The sequence below is a fragment of the Haliaeetus albicilla genome, chromosome 7, assembly GCF_947461875.1.
Source record: "Haliaeetus albicilla chromosome 7, bHalAlb1.1, whole genome shotgun sequence".
NCBI lineage: Eukaryota > Metazoa > Chordata > Aves > Accipitriformes > Accipitridae > Haliaeetus > Haliaeetus albicilla.
Genome location: NC_091489.1, coordinates 23,818,939 through 23,845,199, shown reverse-complemented (window position 1 = coordinate 23,845,199; position 26,261 = coordinate 23,818,939). Strand labels below are relative to the sequence as shown.

Sequence of the window (26,261 nt, the reverse complement as noted above, 5' to 3'; positions counted from 1 at the left end):
ATTTTAACAGAATACAAAATTAAAAACTGCATCAACATTACATTCTTACTGGAAACAGTGACCGTTTTCATTGCACCAGAGCCCCAAATATATTTGCATAACTGAATTTAAACAGAAAGAAAACACTGGTCAGCTATTTAAAGTGATTTTTCTTATCTTGAAGCCACAGAGAAAGCACAAACTGGTAGGTAAGCATGACCTGCATTTCCAAATGTATTCAACAAAAGCCATTCAGTGCTTCAAGAGTTTCAAATATCAGGCCACAGGTCAAACTATGTCATCAATTTCATGCAAAAACGCAGGGAGCTGCTGCTGCTGCAATCACATCAAACCTGTATCTTAATTTACATGCCTAAACACAGAGCTTACTGTTGAATGGAAGATTTTAAATCTTCATTTAAACTTTGTTTTTGAAAAATAAAAGTAATTTTGTTTTGTGTGGAACAAAACTCCAGATTACATGATTTGATATCATATCATTACCCAATGGGGAAGTTTTCCTTCAGGATATAGTTTTCTGATTTCTGTAACTGCAAAGTAGGCAGGTAACAAACATGCATTTCTTTCCAAAATGTAGGCTACCACCTATAAATAAAAAAATACATCAATGTAAAAGACTTTGGATAAGGTAAACAAAGGTGTAGTCTGTCTGCTAGTCTGAGGCAGCCCATGAAAACAGACATAATTAAAATACTTTTTCTGAAGTTGTATTCTGATACTACTATATTAGTTTAAAACCTGTTTTTAATTGTACAAGTCTAACTTGACTGTTTAAGCCTAAGTAAAACTATGCCTCTATGTCTGCCTCCAAAGTATTGAAAACAATTATTATTTTTATTCACTAACAAAAAAATAAAGAAATTAATCTCAATATTATATCTCACACATCTTACCTTAGGCAAGTCAAACATTGGGCCTGATTCTCCTGTTAGAGATTTTAGTGCTTATCTACAATAAGCACTATCCCCAAAAGCTCTTTGTATACGGTGTAAAATGCAATCACAGCAAAGGATTAGAGCACAAAGAGTAAGTCTTTGCTGTTGAACTGTACCAACTGTCAAAGAGAGCCATCCCAGCTATTAGAAACTCACTACTAACAAAAGAATGAGGCCTATCTTGCTCTATAGTGATAGCATATAGAATTCAGATAGTTACCTCTCTTGCTGCTAAAAGCTGCTGTACAACAGCTGAGCTCACAGTGTTCGGAATTGTTAAGATTTTCTCTAGGATCACTTTCAATAGGTCACGCACACCCTAAAAGAAACCACACAAAATTAACATTCCCAGATATTCTTTATTTCTGGCAGAAAGATGACACAATCAATATGGTCAGACAATATTTTGACAGACAAACTAGTTGTTTGATGCTAAATGTCAGAAGAGATACTGCTACTAAGAATGTTGAATGCTAATGACATTAAACTCCTTATGGAACTTCTCAAACTTAGGATAACCCAGACAAGAAAGTAACTGTTGAAATTTTGATGTGCATCCAGAGGCATCCAACCTACAATGGCTTGTGCAGGCTGACCAAAGTACACTGTTGTATTTTGTGGTTTTTGCTCTAACACGCTCACCAATGCTGGTGAGGTGATTCTCTGCAAGAGATGCATGGTTTCCTACTCCTTCTGTTAGAACGTACCCTGCCAAAGACTCAGCTTTCAGGACCTCTTTCCTACGTAGCAACAAGGGTCAGAGTAGATGACAGAACTTCAGCCTTAATGCTTGATAGCATTACTTTCCCATGTGTACCACTTCTGCAACTGCATTAGCATTATTTAGCTTGTAACTGAAAGAGGGATGAAAGATGACTGTGTAAAAGAGGAAAGAGCAGGAAGACCTACATTGTCCATACAGAATTATCTATTAAGGTAAAGCTCAACTATGAGAAAGCATTAAAAGTGGTCACACTGAATTATTTTTTTCTTTCATAATCAAAGCAGACTTTGAAACACTGGATGTCTCTGACATAAATCATAAAAACAAAGCCAGAAAATAACGTGTCATAGCACAAAGAAAGGAATGGGTGGAAGATACCTTGTAGTCTACACCTCCAATAATCTTCCGGACCAATTTAAATGTTAATGCCCACAACTGTGTCCTTTCCCATTCAAGTGTATCAGAGTTTATCAGAGATTCACAAACCATCCTAGCAGAAGGAGACAATGCAAGAATGAATGACAGATAATAAGCTCGTGTTCTCCAGCAATTAACTAGTTTAAAACATCATCGTAAAATACCCTCCAATATTACAACTTGCATGTATCCTGTTTATGGATTCATTCCAACGTAGCTTACCTGGGTGGCAAAAGTCCAGTTTCTACTGCCATTGCTAAACAGTCATAAAGAAAAGAAATTCTTTTAGGACTATGTTGGCTATGAATGAATCTTACAATCCACTGAACACACTGCTCATGGGATTCCTGAAAAAGCAGTAGAGGGGAGAAAGAATATATTTACAGGTAGTGAAACAAACTGTAAAATTCATATAGTATCCTACCATGAAGAAATGAAACTAACACAAGAACAAGATTATAAATGGTAGAAGTTGTCCAGTTGTTCAACATATAGTTTCTCCAACAAGTCTTTTGATCTTATTTTGAAGAAGTCCAGTTGCCTAACAGAAGTTCTCCAGTTGTCCAGTACTGGAAACACCTCCTAGCTGAAACACTGATTTCTATAGTCAACTTTGTTTTCACATGTAAGTTAGCACAAAATAGAATAAAATAGAACTGTTCTGTATTATTCTTCCCTTTTCACATTTATAATAAAATTCAGTGAAAACAAAGATGACCAGGTCTCCAATTACAGAAAAGTGCCTAGAGGTATCTAACTTTTGGAAGGTAATTTTTGAACATAAACATCTATCTCTTTTTTTTTTCCTACTTATTGATTTCTACCAGGAATCCTGTAACAAATTACCTTTTTTTGTTTATTTCTTTACTGTTATACTTCCATTTGCTTATCTTCACTTGCACTGCATGCCAACCTCTGCTGAACAAGTATATAATCTTATAAATGTCAAAACTAATCTTTTTTCTAGCAAAGTCTTCTTATATTCTTTACTGCACTGTATCTGAAAGCAGATTCTGAATGACTGGACACAGACCTTATAGCTTAACTGTTTGTCTACTAGACAAGGTATCACTATATTAAAAACTATATAAAGTACATGTAAGCAACAAATTAAATGCTAACCTGAGAAAGACTGCTCCAGAACTGCCTAAAAGCACCCAGGCAGCTGATCAGTTTGGTTCTCTCATCTTCAGGAGTGTCCATAAACATACTAATGCAAACAAGAATGTTAATTATTAGCAGTACCCAATGAAACAGCACAAATAGAAAAATGCATTTATATGGAAAGACTTGCACAAATAAACTAATATTACACTTACCCAGGAAAAGCTTCTTCAATTACTTCTGTTTTCTGTAAGAGAAAAACCCTAAGTGAGCTATTGTGAAAAGGTTTTCTATGAGTATCACACCACCAGGATGAAGCTCTTTTTACTCTTTTTCTGAAGAAAAGAGTCAATCCTACTGTTATGGGACTGTATCAGAGAAAGATGTATTTCTTCTGCTATGCTAGACTCTTCCAAAGTTGAGATTGCTTTGTTTTCATATAAACAACAAAACTCATAGATCCACATTAAGGCTCTTTGTTATGTTTGGGGTTTTTTCTTCTAAACACCTAGAGATTAATTTACTTCCCAAAGTTGCAGAAATTGTTCAATTCTGTTATTGCAGCTCTTTTTTCATACTTTCAAAAAAATTGTATTTTTGAATCCCATTAAATTTTTGTCCCACTTATGTTCCATGACACTCAGTTACACAAATCAATTATATACAGTTACTTTCTCATCTGAGTTTAGATTCATTGCTTTTTAAATTCCATTGAATGATTATACGGTCTTGTACTAGGTGCAAGACTATCTATGAATATCCAATTTATCTTCTTTAAAACATCCCCACCCTTTTTCCTTTTAAACTCTCTTTTGCTGAAATGTTTCTACATCATTATTCTAATACATCAGCAAAGAGATTCTGGAAAATACTATCTTACAACTTTTTCTACCTTCTCTAAGAATTTCATATTATACTCAGATGTGATCTGTAACTGAGCACTATGTATTTTTATATTGTAGAAATAAGAGCATGTAACAAAATAAACTTTCTGGTGATCCTTTTCAATCATACAGCCTAGAATCATACAGCCTGTCAGTGCTACTCATAGCTTTCTCAAGAAGCAAAAGAGAAACCGATACTCATCTATTCTGCACAGAAACTTAGGTAAGTTTCGCTGCTGTCCACCAAGTCGGTAACAGCAGCAGTGAAAGGAACAACTTGATATTTTCTCAGTTATGGCTTCAAAAATGCAATGAAATTTTGTAAGGGCCTTTTATTTTGTTCCATAAAAATTTTAAGCAAATAACATTGCTTCAAAACAGGCAATGTGACATCACAGTCAAATCACAATGTTAAACAGGTGAAAACATAATCTGAACTGACAGCGCCAAAATGAGAAAACAATTGGGTACGGACAATTAATATGCTACGAGCAACTTAACATCATTCCAAGAAAAGTACATCATGCATTTTATAATGCAAACTTAAAACAGAAAGAAAACCCCATCCTTCCCTCTACTGAAATTCATCATACAGACATCATTTTCAATTACATTTTTCTGTGAGACCTACATATTCTTTCCAGTTCAGACAATTTGACCAGCCTTTTCTGTCAGAAACATCAGTCAGGCTCCTGTTCAGGCCCTTATCAGCTACTGTCACCCCCATGTTCCCGACCATGAAGTGCTCACATCAACCAAGAAACTCATTCATTTGTGCTCTACAAAACAATGACTTAATGACCCAATGACTTGGGTTCACAAAGGGAAAGTCCTGTTTAACTAATCTGATACCCTTCTACAATAAGGTCACCTGCCTAGTAGACAAAGGGAAGGCAGTGGATGTAGTTTTTCTGGATTTTATAAGGCTTTTAATACTGTCCCTCACAGCATCCTTCTGGACAAGTTGTCCAACTGTGGGATGAGCGGGTTCACAGTGTGCTAGGTGAAGAGATGGCTGAAGGGCAGAGCTCAAAGTATTGCTGCATCTGGCTGGCGACGGGTCACCAGGAGTGCTCCTCAGCGTTCAATTCTAGGACCAGTCCTGTTCAATATATTTATCAACGACCTGGATGCAGGAGTTGAATGCACCATTAGCAAGTCTGATGATGATGCCAAACTGGGAGGTGCTGTTGACTCTCTTGACGGACAAGACGCCTTGCAGAGGGATCCAGATTGGAACATTGGGCAATGATTAATGGGATGAAATTTAACAAGTTGGATCCTGCACCTAACATGGAGTAATGCCAGGCACAAGTATAAACTGGGACAGGAGTAGCTAGAGAGCAGCCCTGCAAAAAGGGATCTGGTGGTGCTGGTCAGCAGTAGGCTCAATATGAGCCAGCAGTGTGCCCTGGCAGCCAAGGGACCAAACTGCATCCTGCATCAAACACAGTATAACCAGCTGGTCAAAAAGGGTGATTATCCAACTGTATTCAGCATTGGCGCAGCCTCACCTCGAGTACTGTGTGAAATTCTGGGCCCCACAATTTAAGAAGGATGTGAAGGTCCTTGAATGTGTCCAGAGGAGGGCAACAAAGCTGGTGAAAGGGCTGGAAGGAATGTCCTATGAAGAGCGGCTGAGGTCTCCGGGTTTGTCTAGTTTGGAGAAAAGAGGCTGAGGGGTGACCTCATTGCTCTCTACAGCTTCCTGAGGAGGGGAAGTGGAGGGGGAGTGCTGATCTCTTCTCCCTGGGACCCAGTGATAGGACATGTGGGAATGGTTCACAGCTGCACCAGGGGAGGTTCCGACTGGATATTAGGAAGCATTTCTTTACAGAGAGGGTGGTCAAACACCGGAACAGGCTTCCTAGAGAGGTGGTCAATGCCCCAGGCCTGTCAGTGTTTAAGAGGCGTTTGGACAATGCCCTTAATTAACATGTTTTAACTTTTGGCCCTGAAGTGGCCCAGCAGTTGGACTAGATGGTCGTTGCAGGTCCCTTCCAACTGAAATAGTCTATTCTAGTCTAATGACCTACCGAACTATGCTTCATTTTGGAGGTATCACTGTGCTGGTGTACTTCCACGATTTGCACACGCTGTTATGCTGGCTGAAGAAGAATGTCTCCTCAAGACATTCCTCTTCTCATAGTCTCCTTTGAGATGTCTCCTTAAACTGCTTCCACAGTGAACTCAGCACACTATAATTCGGTTTGGGGTAAGCAATCTGCCTCCCCGTTTTACGCCCAGTCCTACTCTCCGTCAGCCTCCTTACAGAAACTCAGCAGAGGAAGGATTTCAGCCCTGAGAAGCCACCTCCCCTCCACCGACCTCCCGGGTGGGGGTGACAGCACGAACGCACTACCGCCGAGGCGGACGGCGACGTTTCACACCCCCGGGGGTTCAACGCACGAAGTGCTCCAGGAAAATCAAGAACTTCTTTCTCCGCTGTTTTTCATCTTCTTCAGGACGGCTCCCCCGACCCCTCCCCGGGGGAGCGCGGCAGGCCGCGGGGCCCCCGACAAGCCCCGGCCCCGGGCCGGCCCGCCCACAACGCTCCCCCCCGCCCCCGCGGCGGCGCTCCGGGGACGGACTCACCACCACCTCCTCGAAGATGCTCTGTAGCTGCGTCTCCATAGGCACCATGGGGATCGCCATGATGCCGGGCCGGGCCGGGCCCCACAGGCCGAGCGGCGGCCCCCACCGGGCCCTCCGTCAGGCGGAGGCGGAGGCGGAGACGGCGACGGCGGCGCGGAGCGGCGCCCCACTCCCCCGCCGGAAGCTCCGTCCCTGATCCCGCTCCCCCGGAAGCGACTGCTCGCCCCGCCCGGCCGTTCCGGCGGCGGCGGCACAGGCAGCGTTCCGGGCGGCGGCGCCCGCCTCTCCCTGCCCGGTGCGGGGCTCGGCGGCCGCGGGCGCTACCGCGGGCCCTGCCCCTGCCTGCCCCTGCCCCTGCCCCTCTCCCCGCGACTGACGGCGCGGGACCCCTTCCTGGGCGCGGGGGAGGAAGCGGGAACCGAGGGCGAAGGGGGGAGAGCAACCGCCATTTAAAATTTGGGAGTTGTTTTTAGGGAAATATTTGCTTAGGCTTCTTTGTTCTTTGAGTAATCTGTTCTTAGAATAATTTGACAAAACACATGTTCTGGTTCTTACAGTAAGGATCCCTTACGTTGTTGTGGGACTATAGTTTGCTGTAATTACTATAAAGTTAGAATTATTCACTCCTATAAAAAGTCATAAAGACAGAATAAACTGAAAATGCATTTTTCTGAAAACATCTGAGGATACTTTATATATGTGCAGTGGGCTTTAGGTTAAAAATATACGTAAAATTTCAAATCAAGACAGTTTTTTTAAATTTTTGTGGCTCTCTGACACTTTTTATATAGAGTCATCTGTGGCTGTTTGGGCGTGAACCTAAATTAAGCTAGTGCAGGTACCTAGATAGAAATTTATGTCTGCACAGAAGAATAAAGCTGATCATCCCAAATTCTAGCTGATAGATGAAGGCCTCGGAGCAGTGAGAAATTAACAATTCCAGGCTTGGAGTTGAGTGGAAAATAAGAAGACTGTACCCATAGGGGAAAAGCTTACATGGAATTGGGTAGAGGATTGTTTGTTGTAAATGTAAACAGCTTTTGTGTAAACAGGCCTAGAAGAAAACATAAGCAATGAGAAATGTTGTAAGTAAATTTTTAAAAAGTACCTCACGAAATCGTGATATGCGGGGCACCAGCACTTGCACAGCTAGTAGAGATACGTGCTGTAGCCAACAGGCAGTAGTACACATGATGGAAGTCAGTGCATTCTTGTCAGCAATGGGAAATACCTGGTTGGGAAACAAATAATGCTTACCTGTTGTTGTGGTTTAACCCCAGCCAGCACCTAAGCACCACGCAGCCACTCACTCACTCCCCCCCCACCCAGTGGGATGGGGGAAAGAATCAGGAAAAAACAAGTAAAACTCATGGGTTGAGATAAGAACAGTTTAACAGAACAGAAAGGAAGAAAATAATAATAATAATAATAATAATTAAAAAATTAAAATTGACAACAATAATAAAAAGGATTGGAATATACAAAACCAGTGATGCACAATACAGTTGTTCACCACTCGCCAACCGATGCCCAGTTATTTCCTGAGCAGCAATCCACCTCAGGCCAACTCCCCCAGTTTATATACTGGGCATGACATCACATGGTATGCAATACCCCTTTGGCCAGTTTGAGTCAGCTGTCGTGGCTGTGTCCCCTCCAAGTTTCTTGTGCCCCTCCAGCCTTCTTGCTGGCTTGGCATGAGAAGCTGAAAAATCCTTGACTTTTACGTACATATACATGTAATAAATGATCATTGGAAACAGAGGATATAATTGAAGGTCCGTTTGTACTTGCTTGTGTTGCTCTTATAATTGGGTTGCCCTCAGTCTTAACACAAAGCTATTCTGTAAGAAATGTTCATTATACTCCTCACTGTGCGCTTATTTAAAGTGTGTTGCAGTACAATCTATCTGACATGCCCTTGGATGTCCCATCAACATCTACTGTCAGTACTTGCCTGCCCTGGGCAGATTGGCTCATAATTTATCAAAATGGCAATGCCCGGGGTAGGTATCCACTCTAATTCTATGTCAAGCTCCTAAGCCATTCCCATAGTGACCCATAACAGGACTGGAAATGGAGTCCAAAAGAGGTTGTTTTACTTGTCATTATGTCTTACCCTTATTTTGAGGACCAGTCTACTATTACTTTTATCTGCCTTACCACTCACTGGCTAACAGCCATTCCTAACGGTGCTTTGGACCCCAGATCTTGATCCAACCTTAATATGTACCAAGCCACAATCTGTCCACAACCTTGTGCCTAATATGACTTTATCTTGATTTTAGGTCATTAACCAACATTCATTCTAAACTGTACTTACCATGCCAGCCCAAATCTAACTGGTTACCTTTATTAGACAGACTTGGTCTAACCTTAACTAGAGTCCTGGTCCACAACTTGGCCCAAATACTATACCCAATTTTGAGTTTTAAAACTGGACCATGTGATAGCTTTGAACCCCCTAAGAGGTCCCAACAGTGATTTATCTCCTAAATTAACCCCTCATCTAACCAGACCTTATTTTAACAAAACTGAACTATCTATGATCCTACTTTCGGCAGAGAATCTGGTCATTGGGATGGAGCTGAGGGCCAGGGGTGCCACAGTAAGTCAGGCCTAAGCAATGATCATCCTGCTTTGCCTAAGGGAACCAAATGTCCAAGAGGAGGAACCATAAAGATCTTAGGCCCAGGGACTGTACCACAGTGCCTCTGCCAAGGCATGAAGCCCTGTCAGGCTCTGTGTATTAGGTAACACAGAGCCACAAGCCTCACCAAACAAGGAAGAAAAGCAGCATTGGCATGAGGAAGGAATGACCCTTTCTTCATCCAGAGACAGAAAAGGAAATGCACTTTTCAAAATGTGTGTAAATGTCATGTTACTCTGGCAAAAAAAAACCCTTCATCAAAATAACCATTTGTTTAAGGATGATAAACATTTGGCTGAAGAAAAATGTCTCCTCAAGACATTCTCTTTCTCATAGTCTCCTTTGAAATGTCTCCTTAAACTGCTTATTCCACAGTGAACTCAGGACACTATAATTGTGGAAAAATGGTTAAGCTTTGAGGTGTTTTTTTGTAAGTGAGTGCCATTCACTTTAGAAGATGGGTGACAAATGAGTATAAAGGTGTCTTTTAACTGATGATATATGAGGTCTGTCTAGTTCCTGATGGCCTTAGAGGACTTTCAGCTCCTTTATATTAGTAGCTTAAAACTATGGGAATCGTAGTGAAAACTGAAAGCAGCCACAACATAATGCTATTCAGAAATGTCTCTCCGTGTTTCCCCAAGGTGCTTTTTAACATGTATATGGCACAGATGTCCTGCCTGTGTTCTTCAAAGCCATCTTCCCATTTCTGGAAGTGCCAGATGAACTGAGGACAGCAATTTGACTATAGGGGAATGGGTTTGTCTGTACCCTAGCCCTGCATTTGTATAGTGTCAGACTGTACACAGACCGGTCACTTAAATTTATGATTCAGTAACTGAGAACAGAAAGGATAATTGCTAATTATTTCCTTCTTCCCTGTTGTTTTCTTTACTCTTAAGTATTGATCACATGGATTGCTTTTTTTTATGTGAATTGTCTTTTGGTAGGGATGAAAAGAAGTATTTTTAAACACGTGAGGCCCTTGATCTTTAAACAGAAAAGTCTGGGTTCTTGGTCAATGTTCATGAAGTTTTATATTCTTATTTTATCAGTGAGAAATTTTATAGAAATTCATCACGTGGGCAGTAACGTTTGTGAAATTAGAGCAATGATTATGTAAAAGTAGCTAAATCAAATATATAAGATCACATCCTGTTCCACTTCCTATATTATTTTCTTCTCTATCAGTAGGAGCAGAAATTCACCCTGGGTGCCTACACTGATGATTCACACTCTCAAAGGTCAAATTTGCTACTTCTGTAAATTTATGTATTGATTTTGGCTGGAATGGAGTTATTTTTCTTCATAGTAGCTTGTATGGTGCTATGTTTTGGATTTGTGATGAAAACTGTTGATAAGCCCCCCTTGTTTTAGCTATTGCTGAGCAGTACTTCCACAGCCTCAAGGCCTTCTCTGCGGGTCGGCTGGGGGTGCACAAGAGGTTGGGAGGGGGCACAGCTGGGACAGCTGACCCCAACTGGCCAAAGGGGTACCCCACACCATGTGATGTTGTACTCAGCAATAAAACCTTGGGGGAAAAAAGGAGGAAGGGGGGAGAGTCAAAGTTATGGTGTTAGTATTCCCAAGTATCCACTATGCATGGTGGAGCCCTGCTTTCCTGGAAGTGGCTGAATACCTGCCTGCTGAAGGGAAGTAGTGATGAATTCCTGATGCTGTTTTGCTTGCATGCGCAGCTTTGCTTTACCTATAAAACCGTCTTTCTCTCAACTCACAAGTTTTCTCACTTTTACCCTTACGATTGCCCCTCCCATCCCACTGGGGGGGGAGGGGGGGGAAGCGAGGGGCTGAGCTGCCTGCTGGGGTTAACCCACAAGAGTGCTTTTTGATACCCAGTGTGGGGCAAGAAGGGTTCAAGATAACAACAGATTTGATCAGAATGTGCTAGACCGGATTTATAGCTGGTACAGCTGTTTAGCTATTAATCAGCAGGCTCCTGCACTTGCCCCGGGACTTGCTTGCTTTGCTGTATTGTATATTAGAGTCTAGTGATTGTTTAGTGCCTGCTGTTTCTGTAGCGCTTATCATTTTTGCTGTGCCTGGGAACATTTTGATAACAGCGCTGGCCACATGCCTGGGCTGGCATATGGCCAGGGCATTGCTGCTGTTCCTGTACTGCTGTAGTAGGCATGTTGTAACTACAGTCTGAACTCCAGTTGAAGGGACTGTGACCTGTGAGTAACTCCATGCCGGAGCAGATGCACCCCAAAGCATCTGTGTCTGTGGACAGGTCCACAGTGGAGCAGGTACACCCCTGAATAATAGAATCATAGAATCATAGAATCATTAGGTTGGAAAAGACCTTTAAGATCATCGAGTCCAACTGTCAACCCAACACTGCCAAGTCCACCACTAAATTATGTCCTGAAACTGCCACTTCTACATGTTTTTTGAACACCTCCAGGGGTGGTGACTCCACCACTTCCCTGGGCAGCCTGTTCCAAGACTGACAAACCTTCCAGTAAAGAAATTTTTTCTAATATCCGATCTAAACCTCCCCTGGCACAACTTGAGGCCATTTCCTCTCGTCCTGTCTCTAGTTACTTGATAGAAGAGACCAGCACCCACCTCGCTACAACTTCGTTTCAGGTAGTTGTAGAGGGCGATAATGTCTCCCCTCAGCCTCCTTTTCTCCAGACTAAACAGCCCCAGTTCCCTCAGCCGCTCCTCATAAGACTTGTGCTCCAGGCCCCTCACCAACTTTGTTGCCCTTCTCTGGACACGCTCCAGCACCTCACTGTCTTTCCTGTAGTGAGGGGCCCAAAACTGAACACAGCATTCAAGGTGCAGCCTCACCAGTGCCGAATACAGGGGAACAATCACTTCCCTGCTCCTGCTGGCCACACTATTTCTGTTACAAGCCAGGGTGCTGTTGGCCTTCTTGGCCATCTGGGCACACTGCCGGCTCATATTCAGCCGACTGTGGACCAACACCTCTGGGGTCCTTAAATTGCTGTAACCCGTTGTTTGAGTTGCATGTTATAGGAAGCACTATAGCAGAAACCACCTGAACAGAGGACAAGTCTGACAAGAAGCCCTGCAAGTGTGACCCAACCTGAATAGGTTTTGGCAGCCAGTAACTCCACACAACACGCTGCCTCTCCTGTCCTGAGCAATCACTGTAACAGATGGAACCCTAGTCATGGAAGAAGTGAACTCACGGACAGTTTATGGACGTTTAACAGGGGTGGCCCATAGACTAAGGGAATGATATCTGTCTATATATCAAAGGGGGCAGGGGGGTGGGTTGTGGTTAATGGGATGTATTGCATAATGTGGGACATGAGCATGGCACAAACGGTATAGAATAAAGGGTAGAGATTGTACAGGTTTGGGCTGTGATGGAATTAATTTTCTTCATACCAGCTCATATAGTACTATGTTTGGGGTGGTTTTTTTTAATAATTATAAATATTATAAACTGCAGCTCATGTGGTGCTCAACTTTAGAATCAGATCAACATTTCAATAGTTATACTTGCATAGCCCTAGTAGGCTATGAAGGTACATTTTCATAACAAACAACCCTTCCATTAACCACCAAATTGAAAAACAAATAGATTTCAAATTATACTTAAACAAAACCTTTTTGTTTTTTATTGAATCTGATTTGGCTCTATGCCATTTTTTTTTTAACAAATACATCTATCACTACTGAAAAAAACATGTAACAAGCTGAAAGAAGTATGTGACAAAGATGGATTGAAACTAAATGCGAGGAATCATCTGGTGCTAAATAAGGGAAGGGACCTGAAAAGACAGGCATGGCACAGAGCAGGAATTAAGAAACTGTCTACTTTCATATTTGTTTCGTTTAACATATTTAACACTTCCTTTGAAGATAACGAATACTCTGGATGACAAGTTTTTAACCAAATAGTTGAAGTACTTGAATTTGTGTCATTTTTTGAATTTTATTGCTTAGCAATGTATTACTCCTAATCTCCAGTTAAGAGTTTACCTAATGTCATCCTTATCTTGAAATGTGACAGACAGTTTCTCTGTACACAGATAATGCTTTTCAGCCTTTGACCTTTCTGAGTCATTTTCCTGCTTACTTTGGCTTGCCGCAGACCTGATGCAAAAACTAGGATCTCATAAAAAACCTATGAACAAAGTACATATACACTTGAAGAAAGAGTAGCATCTTAGTCGCAGCTAAACCAGCTGGTGAGGCTGAGGAACGCAGCATACGCACAGCCAAGAGGCAGATCTTGGCAATATGGAGCTTCAGGATGATATCATCAGGCATCAAAGAGAACATTTGGATGAGGTGTCTTTAAAACCAACAGAGTATGTGAAGAGAAAGACCCTTCTGAAATACAAAGCCATCTGTGCTGTAAGTAGGTCCTGTTCTTCAGGGCTACTAGTTTAACAATTGTCAAATCTGCAGAATTTTTAGAACTTTTGTTGTATTAATATAAACATTCAGGGTAGCTAGTTTAACAATTGTCAAATCTGCAGAATTTTTAGAACTTTTGTTGTATTAATATAAACATTCAGGGTAGCTTGTTAATTGGTGCTTGAAGTTTTACTGCATGAATGCACTAACATCACTGGCGGATTTCTAAAGTTCTTCTGGTACTTACCAAGCGAATTTGCTTTTTTCTGGCAGTTAACTGCACTTTTTGTTTTAGTACGATAACCTGACAGTTCTTTTGCACAGCAAAGACATTGCTTCAATACTTTATTTTATACATTTGTTTAAAAGTGATGCATTTGTGGCCAAAGCAGCCACAGTTCTTTTCTGCTTACTTTTTTATCTTTGGATATGTCATTAACAAAACAGAACATGTAGGAAAGGCGTTGGTGAAAAAACAGGAAGCAAGGCATGGGAAAAGACTAATGAACCATTTTGTACAGTATTATCAGTCCCACATCTCGAATATCGTGTCAAATCTTTCCCTCTTCCCCAGGGCTTTAAAAGTCATGAAGCTGCCTTGTAAATAATAATGTGTGGGGGTTTTGTTACATTTTTAAAATCTGTTGTTGTAGCCAATACACAGTTTCAAGCTTCCGTTTGTGACCAAAAAAGAAACAAACATAAAATATATATATGTATGTGTATATGTTTGCACAAGCTCTTGCATCTGTAAATTGGAATTTAAAGAAAATGACAGGTACTGATTTTAGAAAGACTCAAACTTAATTTTGAAGACAGTCCTATGAAAAAGAGAGTCAAGTTATGACACTGTTCAGGTCTGTCATCAGAACAATTTCACCTAGTACTACTTCCTATTTAATGCTGCATTGTGCTAGGGTTGCGTAAAATATGAAGGAAATATTGGAAATGGAGAAAAAAAGAGAGGATTAAGAGACATTTTTTTTTCCTTAAGTCTTCAGTAAAAATAAGTGAATCATGAGAAACAATGTGGGAAAAATGGCTAAATATGAAGGAAAGTAAATTATACTTTCTAGAGGTACTTGGAAGAGTAAAGTAAGAAATTTAAGTATCCTAAAACATATTCATTCTTTCAAATGCACTAGTTTTCAAATGCCTGCCTGTATGAAAAAAACAAAATCTAAATATTGGCGGTGTAAACTGTTAATATTCTACACCATTTATCTACATTTTTGATAAACTATATGCATGAAGTACTTCCTTGGCAACTTTTTCCTGAAAGCTTAGGCAAAGAATTGTGTACTCACAAATAGTAGTCACACTGTCTAATAAGTCCTCCAGAGAACAGAGCATATGCATTAGGAACAACTTTTTTATGAATAAGTAGCCGTAGTCCTGAATTTAGACATAGAAGTTAGCTGTGGGAAGTCTGAAGATTTGAATAGGCGGTACCAATGTTATTTCACCTTGAGGATGAATGTCCCAAAATCAAGGGTCTTTGTGTAAATGCTGTAATAAATGCAGCATCTCATCTGTGTACCTGATATGAGTTTTTGGTTTTTACTTCAGCTCTCTCATTGCTTGTAGCAGTGAGAATGTTTGCTGCTGTAATAGCTCTACTTTCAATTTAGTGTCATCTATTTATTTCAATTACAAATGTGAATCTGTGATATGCATTTTCTTTCCCATCATTGCCTTAGTGAAATGGAAAGTGCATACACTATGAAATACTCTGAGATGGTTGTCACTTTTCACTGCACCTTTCAGCCAGCATACATCACCATTCATCTTGAGAGTCCGTTAAGCTGATAGAGGCCTCCTCAACTCTTCCTTAACCTCCCAAATGTTATGCTGCTTTCTGTTATGGGGTTTCCTTGGGCCGTTTGTCTCTTTCCAGTTTCCTCTAACCTCACTAACAGGGTGACATTACTTTTTGTGGATGAAAACGTGACACCTGCAGCCTCAATCCAACTGAGTCTCTTAAGAAATCCCTGTGAGCATTTCAGGAAAACACAAAAGCTAAATAAAAGGTATTACCTTCTCTTTACACAGATTAAGAATTTGCAAAACAGGTAAATATATTGATTAGTTCCTACACTCTTTTCCCTAGCAAAGACTTCCCTGATTACAACATGGGACTGGCCATAGGTTAAAAGTGCAGTATTAAGGCGTTGACTTGTAAGCAGTTCACAAGGTTATCATTCTTGTGCCTCTTCTATCTTCAGGCTCAGAATGTCTCCAATTTTTTGATGAACAAGTTCAGAGAAATGATTAGTTCATAAAAGGTAATAATCACATGGTTAATTTCTAATAAACATAACAGTTTATCACAACTGTGAACTTTAATTTTCTGATGTCTTTGTGACAGGTTCTGCTGTGTGCTTTGGTGGTTGTGTCCCTGGGACTAGGTTTAGGACTAGGACTCAACCGTGGAGACCAGGAGCAAGGTATGTTTCTGATACTTTCAGCATAATCACCACTGAAGCTAGAACTGGTAAAGGCCTTCAGCAGAGGCTCTTTCATAGCGTAATATAAATGCTCTGTCAAAACTTATCACCTGTGAAAATAAAGTTCTTGCATTTTTCAAGTTGGATTGTATAAAAACTGTACACTCACAATCTATACTTGAAAAACCTATCCTAAACCACTCAGTGCCTTGCTTCTCTTTTAAGAAGTGCTAAACCTAGTTCACAACAGGTTTGGAAATTTTTTTATATTAATACTTTTAGGAAATTTGAAATAGGGGTTATCTTACTCCATATAATATCTTGCAATTATTTAAGCAATTTGTTTAGTAGAAGAGATATCATTGGACCATCTTTGGGACTCACGCTTTGGGTACATTTGGCATAGTTCAGGTGGCTAATGTTAAAACTGATTATGAATTTCTCTGAAGACTTCAATTTCTGTAAAGCTATGGTAAAAAGGCAATAATGGTTTGATTTGGTGGAATGTTGTTTTTTAGTTAGAAAAACAACATAGCATTTTGAAGTCAAGGGGTCAAGCCAGATCAGAACAACACACCACATGGTGAATTAAATAGAACACTTCCTTTGGAATCAAAACAATAGTGATCTCATACTAGAGGAGTTCAAGGAAGCACAGTCTCTTTCTCATTCCTAATCAACACATATTGAAGTTGTTTACCTGCTTATTCATAATGTCTTAGCTCCTTCTGAGATCTTTCAACACTATGGACCTAGCAAATAGGATGAGATGGAACTGTAATTGATTTTTGATGACACATATATGGTATTACAACTTCCTGCGTAAAATATGTAGATACCCACAGCTTGAGTCTTCACTGACATTTAGCTGAGGAACTTGGTCATAGTTGTAGTAAGTGAAAGTTAGCACCAAATCAGTGTGTTAGCATTTTGATGCTTCTGCAGGTGTTACAGAGCAATCCTAAATAGGGACTGACTAGCTTTATTTTCTACTTTCATAGCCAGACCTGCTTGGGAAAGATGAATTAGCAACACACAGTATTACACTGCGGAGTGGGAGGTTAAGCCTCAGCCCTGAGCAACATGCACTTTTGTGCATTTGCATTTGCTATAAGGGCAGTGGGAAAGAGTGTTGCTGTTCAGGAGAAAAAGGAGTCACAGTCGAGACAGGTGCTGGGGGCTTGTGGTCTCAGGAGAAGAGGCCTAGAAAGGAGTCAGGAGGACCTGGCATTCTGTATGTTTAAAAATTAGCACAGAGTTTGCATTTGGTGATAGTACAATTGACTCTGTTTATATACTCAAGGTACATTTCCTTATACCCCTGTAATTGTACTGACTATTCCAAATAAAAGTTAATGAAATACTAAATTCCTGACCTCACACAGTTATGTAAATAGTGTAAAGAAATTAGAAGCATGGGTTGCAAATTATGAGAGTTATGAACAGTTCCATTAGAGGAAAAGGTTTATATTTTTATCTTAATATTTTTTCTAACTTAGACTCACCATTCTATATCATTGTAAATCAAATAGACCATCTGAACAACTTTGAGTTGTTCAAAAGCCAATGGATAGAGGAAAAATTAAATACTCTGAACTTCAGCCAAAAAAGCGCAGAAAAACTGTTTGCATATTTTCATGCTTATTTGTGAAAAATCATAGCTGTTTCTTGACAGAACAGACTCCAGTCATAAAACACTTAACCCTCAATTACTTCTTTTCATCTCTACTTTTGACAGATCCATTTATGCTCATTATATATATTGTTTGTTATTCTAATTATTTGCAAAGCTTTCTTGTATTGAACAATAGTTGTTGATGTAAGCACTTAAAGCACAAAGTACAACACGAGAACTTTCTACATGTGAAACAAGCTGCCTAGCTTGAAAAAAATCATTTTAGCTCTACATGGTTTCTACACAGTGGATATTAAAGCCCAAATTTTGTAGGGAGTGCACCCTACAAAAGCATGAGCCTTTTGGCAACTGTAATAGAACTGCACTAGCAAATCTGAGTAGCTATACTTATCCCTGTCTAACGGTGTGAGTGGACAAGAAAGCTGGAAATGTAGGTGCTCAGAGTGGTTCGAACAGTACTTCTGCAATACAGAGAAGGTGGACACAGGGCTTGTCCTTGTGGAGGCTAGTGTGTAGCTGCGGGTGATGTTTGGAGATTTGGAGTTGTCCATGGGTACCCTCAGGAGAGCCAGAGCTCTCCTTCACCCTCTATGAAGGTGGCAGAGCTGTGGTGAGGAAATACATGTCTCCATTTCCAACATGAGGCCCCTTATTTGGACCCTTTCTTTCTTTCGATCAAAACAACCAAACCTGAAGATTTTTAAGGGATGGCGTAACGATTAAGTGGGAGAGGTATGGTCAGAGTCCCGAGTGCACTAATAAGCCTTATGGGCCCTGCCCAGGGCCCCACATCAGCCCCCTGGGGCCATCAGCCCCTGCCCCAGCAATGCCGCAGCAGGGCTGATCTCCAGGTCCCCGCAGCTGCGCCCTGCGCGGCCATGGGTCCCGCTGAGCCAGGCCCACCCACACGCCAAGAGCCTGACCGTGGCCTGTCCCTGTCCCCAGGGAGGTGCCCAGTGCCTGGGGTGCCCTGGCTGCCCTCCTGCTGGCTCGGCGGTGGGACGGGCCCGGGCTGCCAGGCCCTGTCCAGCTGCCCCCGGGGGAGCGCCCATGGCTCTGGGTGCCTGGCCCTGGGGGAGCCCCCGTCCCACGCAGCTCCCTGGCAGGCACATTAGGGAACATCCAAAGTGGGAGTCGCTCTTCCTCTTCCATCCCGGACCCAGAAATGAGCAGGGGAGATGCCGGTTTCCACCGCCTCATGCTGGGAGGGTGGGAGACCTGGGCATTGCCTCCTGCGCCACCGGTCCTGGGGAGACCTGCTGCAGAAACAGCCCCGCCACAGGCTCTGGGCGAGCACGGCCCAAACAGCCACCAGGACCTTCAATGTCCAGAGGACTTCCTACAGCTTTCGTTTCGCCTCGCTGACCCACGGTGTGCTAGTGACCGCATTGTAAAATGACTTGGAAAACAGTTTTGGGAAATTATTCAGCACATTTCTCCATGGAACCCGTGCCTGTGATCCATTTAAGTGACCCGTCCTGTACAGGGTTATCTGAGCGCTCAGACTGGCTGCCTTCTTCTTACAGTCAGCTGCAGACACAAGTGCAATGAGCCGCAAGGGAAGGAGGTGCCCGGCTGCCGGTGCGACAGCAGCTGCAAGGAGCGTCGGGACTGCTGCTGGGACTACGAGGACGCCTGCGTGGAGCCAAGTATGTTCCCCTACAGGCACTGCTCACTGGTTTCCATTTTATTCTGGGTTTGTTTTTTCACGTGGTAGTAATACGAAAAGGATAAACTCTCATATTTACACAGATATACAGAAGTTATGTCACATTCCCTCAGGGAGGGAAGGATGTGGTGGTGTCAAGATACTTCTGCACTCAGGTGGCTAGAGGGCCATAACTTGGTGACCTGGCAGGACACAAAGTCTTCCCGTGTCTTTCTCAAATCAGATCCCTGTATTTGCGTCCCCCCTGGATAACCAGAGCATTTGCAGTGCATAGTTCCTGGCCCAGATAAAGCTGTGGATGAGCATGAGTGGAAATCGTAGGTTATCTTTGACCAGGGTCCTGAAACGATGCTGCTGTGCCGGCTCCTCTTGAATGAATGGGTGTTTCCCGGTCAGGTGCACTCTGCAGCCTCATGCAGCACTCACTGGGGGCCGGGGCTTGGACGAGTGCACTCATCTTCCAGGGGACAGGCCTGGCTCTGCATCGAGGCCAGACTCCTCTCCAGTTCTCCTCTCTGCTCTCCCAGCAGCTGCTCAGATGTTTCTTCATCCTTATCTCTTTTTCTGCCTGCTTCAGCACTTACATCTCTTTTTTTGCTGTCTGCTGGGAATCATGTGGAAGAGCGGGAAAAAGATCTGTTTCCTTCTCTCTCTCTTCTGTAGGAGAAATATGGGTTTGATTATCTTTTTTTAGAACTTCCTGGAAGGGTGGAAGGCATTGAAGAATGTGACTTTGGGGACACCTTTGTAAAACAAATTATTCTATGACTCCGCGTTATCATTCAATGGCCACAGAAATAGGCTTTATGTGTTAAATGAAATCTGGAGTTGTCTTTTCAGATAAAACTTCTAAAGCAACTCAAGCAGGACATGTAAATTATAGCTTAACAAAAACTTCTTTTTTTTTCCTTTACCTGTTTGGGGGATTTCCACACCAAGGAGCTTACATAAGGTTCTGTGAACTGAATCATAATCTTTTTCTTCCAATTTTCAGCCCGATCTTGGAGGTGCACTAATTTCCGCTGTGGTGAGACACGGATACCTGGAAGTTACTGTTCTTGTTCTGATGACTGTTTGCAGAAAAAAGACTGCTGTGTAAACTACAACAGCATTTGCAAAGGTAAATCAAAAGTCAAAGATATTTATATATAAATTGTCCTGTGAAATAAATAGATGACCAAATGTGGCAAATATAAAGGTAGATGCATTTGTTTCTCAAGATTAGAGTCTTACAGTGATATTTTGGAAAATTAAGATGTTTTGAGGTGAAGCTTTTGATATTTTTGACTGGGAAAAAGATGGTTTCTGGAGAACAATGTGAGTGTGTGTCATTCATAAGAAAGACAGAATGTTTTGAATATTGCACAGTATACCAAATGTGGGTTTTTTTGTTGTTTCTTTTCTTTTTTTTTTTTTCAAAAATAGATGGAGACATGTTTTCTGCTTCAAACTTCTTGCAACCCAAAGTACATATTGTAGTAATCACCCCTAATTTAAAATTTCTTGTCCTTTTTGTTAGAAATTAGTTTTCAGATTGGGTTTCCTATGTTTTACTTATTTCTGAATATCTTTGTTCATAGCTGGTTGTTTCATACAGACTCTGGCTAAACACATAAAGAATAGCACTGGTAAAATTGGATTACAGGAATGGTACCTGAGGAGTATACCAGTGGCATAAAACATGGTATCTGTTACCAGAATTTCTTTATATTGTGAGGTGAGAGATTTAAGGCAATTCCTGCAAAATTATATTTTTCACCTAAATGCAAATTAAAGCTAAAAGCAGTCAGGAGTTTGACTAGGTGCTAAATTGATTGAGCTGACGTAGTTAAGGTCGCTGTACACCCCTGTCTTTGGCTGCTTACTGGGAGAGAAACTTTCTGTGGTGAGCTGAGAACTTCAGCAGCCACTGCTTCTTCTCTTTTTTTATATTTTTTCCTTTTTGGATGCTTTCCTTCTTTCTCCTCTTGTTGACCTCCCTTATTTCTTCCAAAGAAATGGGCAAACATTATCATAAATGAGTATAGCCGTGAAACAGGTGGAGAATATTCAAATGGGAACAGAAAGAATTACTTGAAATTTGGAAGCCGTGGTCAACAAGGAAAGATTGAAGGAGTTTGGACTCTTTACAGGAAAAAAAAAAATAAAAAAAGCTAAAGGGAGCCCTGGCAATCATCTCTGAATATGTAAATGGTATCTGCAAAAAAAGAAGTCAGTAATCCAATGTGGAAAGGATGCAGTTTAAATGTTATCCATTTAAAACCAGAGAAAACTTAGGCTAAGCTTTCATGGTGATTTCTTCTCCATTTTGTTTGTTTGCTTGTCTGTGTACTATATGTACTTTGTTTTTAACTTACAATTGTAAGCATTAGCCCTTTCAGGGTTTGAGGACCTAATAAGTTGCACTAAATGGTTTCTGAAGGTATCTTCAGACCTACGTTTCTATAATTCTGTATTGAAGCAGAAAAAGTACCAGGAAGAGCTCTGAAACGATCAACCAGGAAACTTCTTTGTTGTTTGTGGGGGTTTTTTTAATGCTGACTCACTATTTTCTTTTGTCCTTCTAGGTGAAATACCTTGGGTAGAAGAACCATGTATATCACTTGAAACCCCTCAGTGTCCAGCTGGGTAGGATAAAATAATTTTGTCTTCTTAGCAAATAAAATCATTGTGATGGTCAGAAATACTCCAGTGGCCTGAAGCAGGTCTTCATGAGATTTTCATATTTACTGAGAATAAGGTTCCTGCCCTGAGGAATATTCTATAGAAGCAGTTTGTGGCTAGAAATGTTTTTTCTTTCTAAAACCTTTGTCATTTTGTTGCATGTTCATTTATCATTTACAGTTTGGAGCAGAGTACAGGAGTTCAAATCCAGATTGAAAGTCAGTTTGCAAAGACCTGGAAAAATTACTGGAGTTATCTCAGGGTTCATGTGTCACAAATTGTCCATAGTCCATTTTTGTTACCATATTGGTTTCATGACAATTCAGATAAATCACTTTATGCAAGGTGTAATAACAGTTAGACTCTGTGATTGCAATTCTTTATCTAAGTAACAGAGGTTTCTTTACTTGAATTATCTGTGGGAAGAAAGGTGTCTTAAAAAGGAAGCTATGAAAGTAGTTGTATATCTACTAACGCTGAAACATGGTAATTCTGATGTCTGCCTGTAGGTATTTTGCTATTTGTGCAGTATTGCAGAATCATAGGTAGAGGCTAGGCAGAAACACAGTTTAAAAGTTGTTCTCAAAGAAAAATGGATTCTTTTCTGGTTCCATTGTGCTATTATCCATTATTCTATCTATTTTACTGCCAGTTTAGTTTAATTATAAAAATAATACCTTTAGTATTGTGGCCTCTTCATGGGTTCCTGCATGCACCTCCCAACATAGGTATAAAAATATACTTTATAGGTCAACAAATAACTTGCTGAGTTAACACAGCTTCATAGGCTAAAGCTTGGAAACTAGTGGAGGAGGGCTTCTTTAAGTGCTGTAAACAGCATTGCTATATAAATCTCCATTTAATTTCAGATTCAGATCAGGAAGCTGTTTTACACAAACTGTTTTTATACAAACTGTTAATGCCAGTGTACTTCTGTGTTTTGAAAAGACCACTGTGAAAGAGAAACAAATTGGGATAGTGATTACTGCCTGATGTGAATATATAAATTTTTTTAATATTCATGACTCAAAGTATTACTCAAAAAAATGGTTTGGAGTAAGTTATCAGTAACTGCATTTTATCAATCATTCTCTCTCCCAGTATTTTACAGGCTTATTTAGTGAAACATTCCTATAAATTACAAATAGTTTGGGTTTTATTAGATACTACGTGTAGTGAAGCCTACTTCAAACTACATTTTTAATTTAACTGTATGTTTACAATTTTTATGTTTCTTTATATGTTTCTAAGGAGACTGTGCAATATGTAATGATGGTTAACAAAAAGACTGAATTTTCAGAACTAGATGACTTGATCCTACTGATTTTGTCACTTGGTGTTATGAAAAAAGGTGCAATAGTACCAGCACTTCATAACTGCTAATGCATTTTTCTTTAGGAGTCCTTTTAGATTGGCTAGGAGAAAGCATGTTTAATAACTTTGAAGTTTACTTTCACAGCTAGCACCTCCTAGTTAGAATTTTTATAACAAGAATTTAAACACTCTTCTAGAGATCAGCTGCAGTTTGTGTCTATTTTATCATACCTACATATGAAGTCAGATCTGAGGCTTTTATCCTTGTTTCTTTACATGAAGTCTTACCCTAAGCACATTAGCAGATGCTGCATTCCTTTTGTAGCTTTGAGTTCAGTTTGTCAGGGGCCTTGAGGCAAAGAAGCATTCTCCATCTCCATGGGAGCTGGGAAACTTGAAAGATAAAATCCACAAAGAGCATGGGTTGCTTAGTGATGTCTTCACAAAGGAAATGTGGTAAGGTAAGGGGTTAGCACAAACCTGACGTTGAGAAGAGATTACATTTCTCAGCAGTGAGGCCAGTTGACCCTAACTGCTTGCTGGGTGACTGTTGTACTTTTACAGTCCTTGTGCAGCTGCCCTGAAAGATTTTTTAAGATGCATTGAGATACAAGAGACAGAATTCAACCCATTACTATGTACAGAGGTACTTCGGCTGTTCTCTACTCTGGGTTGGTATTTGGGTGCTAGTCTGCAGCATTTGTATTTATTTGTATTTGTAATTAAAAGATTAACAAAACTTGATTTTTTTTTTCCTAGGTTCTGTATATACTGAGTAGCTTGTATTTTTTTCCTCCAGTGGTTTTTTTTCAGGAGGATTGTGTATTTGCTCTCAAAATTGAACTATTTGTTTATCTCACACTGTGATATTAATTCTGGGAAGTACCTGGAAATTCTGGATCCTGCTTTTAAAAGTAGAATTTATTTTGTTAAAGATCTTAACAAGTCACCAACTTTCCAAACTCCTTTACAATGACAAACTCATATTTTCTTGTAGGTTTGATCTGCCACCACTTATCCTTTTTTCAATGGATGGGTTTAGAGCAGAATACTTGCAGACTTGGAATTCTTTGCTGCCAAACATTGAAAAACTCAGTAAGTTACCAAGAGTACTTTGACTATTTTCTTTAAAAGTCTGCATACAACCTCTCCAATCCCTTTTGCTGCTGTCATGCATATGTGTTGCTCAGCAATAAGAAAATCACAAATCAGGTCTCCCTCATCAGTTGTATATTTTCATTATTATATGTTCTATATTAATTCTTGCATTCGAGTGCATAGCAAGCGTGACTTTTTTTTTAACAAGGCCTCTAATACTGTTCAGCAGCTTTTTATTAAATAAATAGTTTGAAATATACATTCAAATACAGTTTAAGACTGAAAAAAGTTCCAGAGAAGGATTTCCTGCATTGTCTGCATTGCATTGAAAAATTCTAACTGGTAAGGAGATTATCATTAAAGTATAATACACAGAGAAAATGCATAGGGTTGTTGGGAAATTTTCCTCAAAGATGTACTTTTTCAAGTCAGACATTTTAAGATATTAAAGAGAAGCTGCATATTTAAAAGTATGTCAGTGAATATTATTATATTAGACTTAAATGCAATGTAATTTACATACTGGTATAATTTCATATATTGATATGATTGCAGTAAGGTTCAAGTAACTGTTTCCCAGTATTTCTGAATATTGGGAGAAAGAGTAAGTTGAAGATATTTAGCTTGTGCTGTAAAGGGCTCTAAAAAGTGGGACCCATTAGTGCACACTTCCTTAAAATTTCCTGAATATTTTAGAGCTCAGCTCTCAAGATACTTTGTACCTGGACAAAATGTCTGCATATTTATTCATTTCTTCTCAGCAGTAATAGTCTAAATTGACAGTGTTCATATCTGTTCTGAATCTATCATATTCTGTTTCTATTGTGCTCATTTAAAAACTTAACATGGATGTTACAAAGTACTACATTTTACTGAATGGTTAACAATCTTGTTTATGGATAATGAGGGTAGCCAGAAGCCTGAACCTGAAGCAGTGTGCAAACCTGACTTCTTGTGCAAATATTTTATTCTTTGGTGTCATTCTGACTTTGGAAGGCATTTGAATCAGTGAAGAAATCATGCATGCAGAAGTCAGTGTTCAGTTCCAGTCTTTTGAAACAGGTGAAAAGGAAATGCCAAGTTGACAAAAAGCATGAAAACCATGCTACGTGTATGTTTCCAAGAAATCCTTTCAAATGAAAACAGATCTAATTCAGCATTACTCATATTTGTTGTCAATTTTAACAATTGCTTATGCACATTCATGCTTATAATTCTCAGCAATCTACAGTGGAAAGGAAAGAAGAATTCCTTTCTTTGCAAAATAAAAAATGTAATGCTGATTTGCAGCATAAAATATTTCCTCTCTATTAACTCCCTTAACCTAGGATTTTCAGTAGAACTAATCAAGCTAGTTGTTATAGAATATGTACACTATGAATGTAGCTCCTCTACCATCCAAGAGATATTCATATAAAATTATGCTGATTTTCTGATGTATTTGTCAATTATTCAGCCCTTCTTTAAACACTCTTTAAGCCTTTTTTTCTGTACCACACTGGAACAGTTTTGTTGAATAATTTCAGGCTTTCATTGTTTAGTTGAGGTTGTTTAGTTAAAATCAGTTTCTGTTCTTTGACTGAAATGCTGTACATCAAAGAAGAAAGTGTGTTTGAGTGTGAATCAAATAATCATCTGACTACAGCTTAATAAAGAACTGTTCTCCACATGAGTTAGATTAAAAAATGGCATTGAGGCATCTTCCAGTCTTTGCACCTTTGTTTTTTGTGTAAATAAGTTGGATCCTATAGTGCATTTAGAT

The 26,261-nt window shown here is 40.2% G+C and overlaps 2 protein-coding genes across 4 annotated transcripts in view; one reads left to right on the top strand and one right to left on the bottom strand.

The window, feature by feature from the left end:
• The window catches only part of MED23 (mediator complex subunit 23), a 40,233-nt gene extending 33,426 nt beyond the window's left edge, over positions 1-6,807 (bottom strand). For 2 of the 3 annotated variants that reach the window (XM_069787319.1, XM_069787320.1), the window contains exons 1-7: positions 6,660-6,807; positions 3,396-3,427; positions 3,199-3,286; positions 2,299-2,423; positions 2,038-2,149; positions 1,156-1,254; positions 484-585 (exon numbers count right to left, since the gene is read on the bottom strand). In XM_069787319.1, coding sequence (XP_069643420.1) covers positions 484-585; positions 1,156-1,254; positions 2,038-2,149; positions 2,299-2,423; positions 3,199-3,286; positions 3,396-3,427; positions 6,660-6,719 — 618 coding nt within the window. In that variant the 5' untranslated portion in view covers positions 6,720-6,807. The remainder of the gene's footprint in view (positions 1-483; positions 586-1,155; positions 1,255-2,037; positions 2,150-2,298; positions 2,424-3,198; positions 3,287-3,395; positions 3,428-6,659) is intronic. The other variant, XM_069787321.1, reaches the window with a different exon arrangement.
• A 6,645-nt stretch (positions 6,808-13,452) lies between these two features.
• Positions 13,453-26,261, top strand: part of ENPP3 (ectonucleotide pyrophosphatase/phosphodiesterase 3) — a 41,717-nt gene continuing 28,908 nt past the window's right edge. The window contains exons 1-6 of the mRNA XM_069787318.1: positions 13,453-13,668; positions 16,040-16,118; positions 19,281-19,403; positions 20,418-20,543; positions 21,991-22,051; positions 24,399-24,496. Coding sequence (XP_069643419.1) covers positions 13,552-13,668; positions 16,040-16,118; positions 19,281-19,403; positions 20,418-20,543; positions 21,991-22,051; positions 24,399-24,496 — 604 coding nt within the window. The 5' untranslated portion in view covers positions 13,453-13,551. The remainder of the gene's footprint in view (positions 13,669-16,039; positions 16,119-19,280; positions 19,404-20,417; positions 20,544-21,990; positions 22,052-24,398; positions 24,497-26,261) is intronic.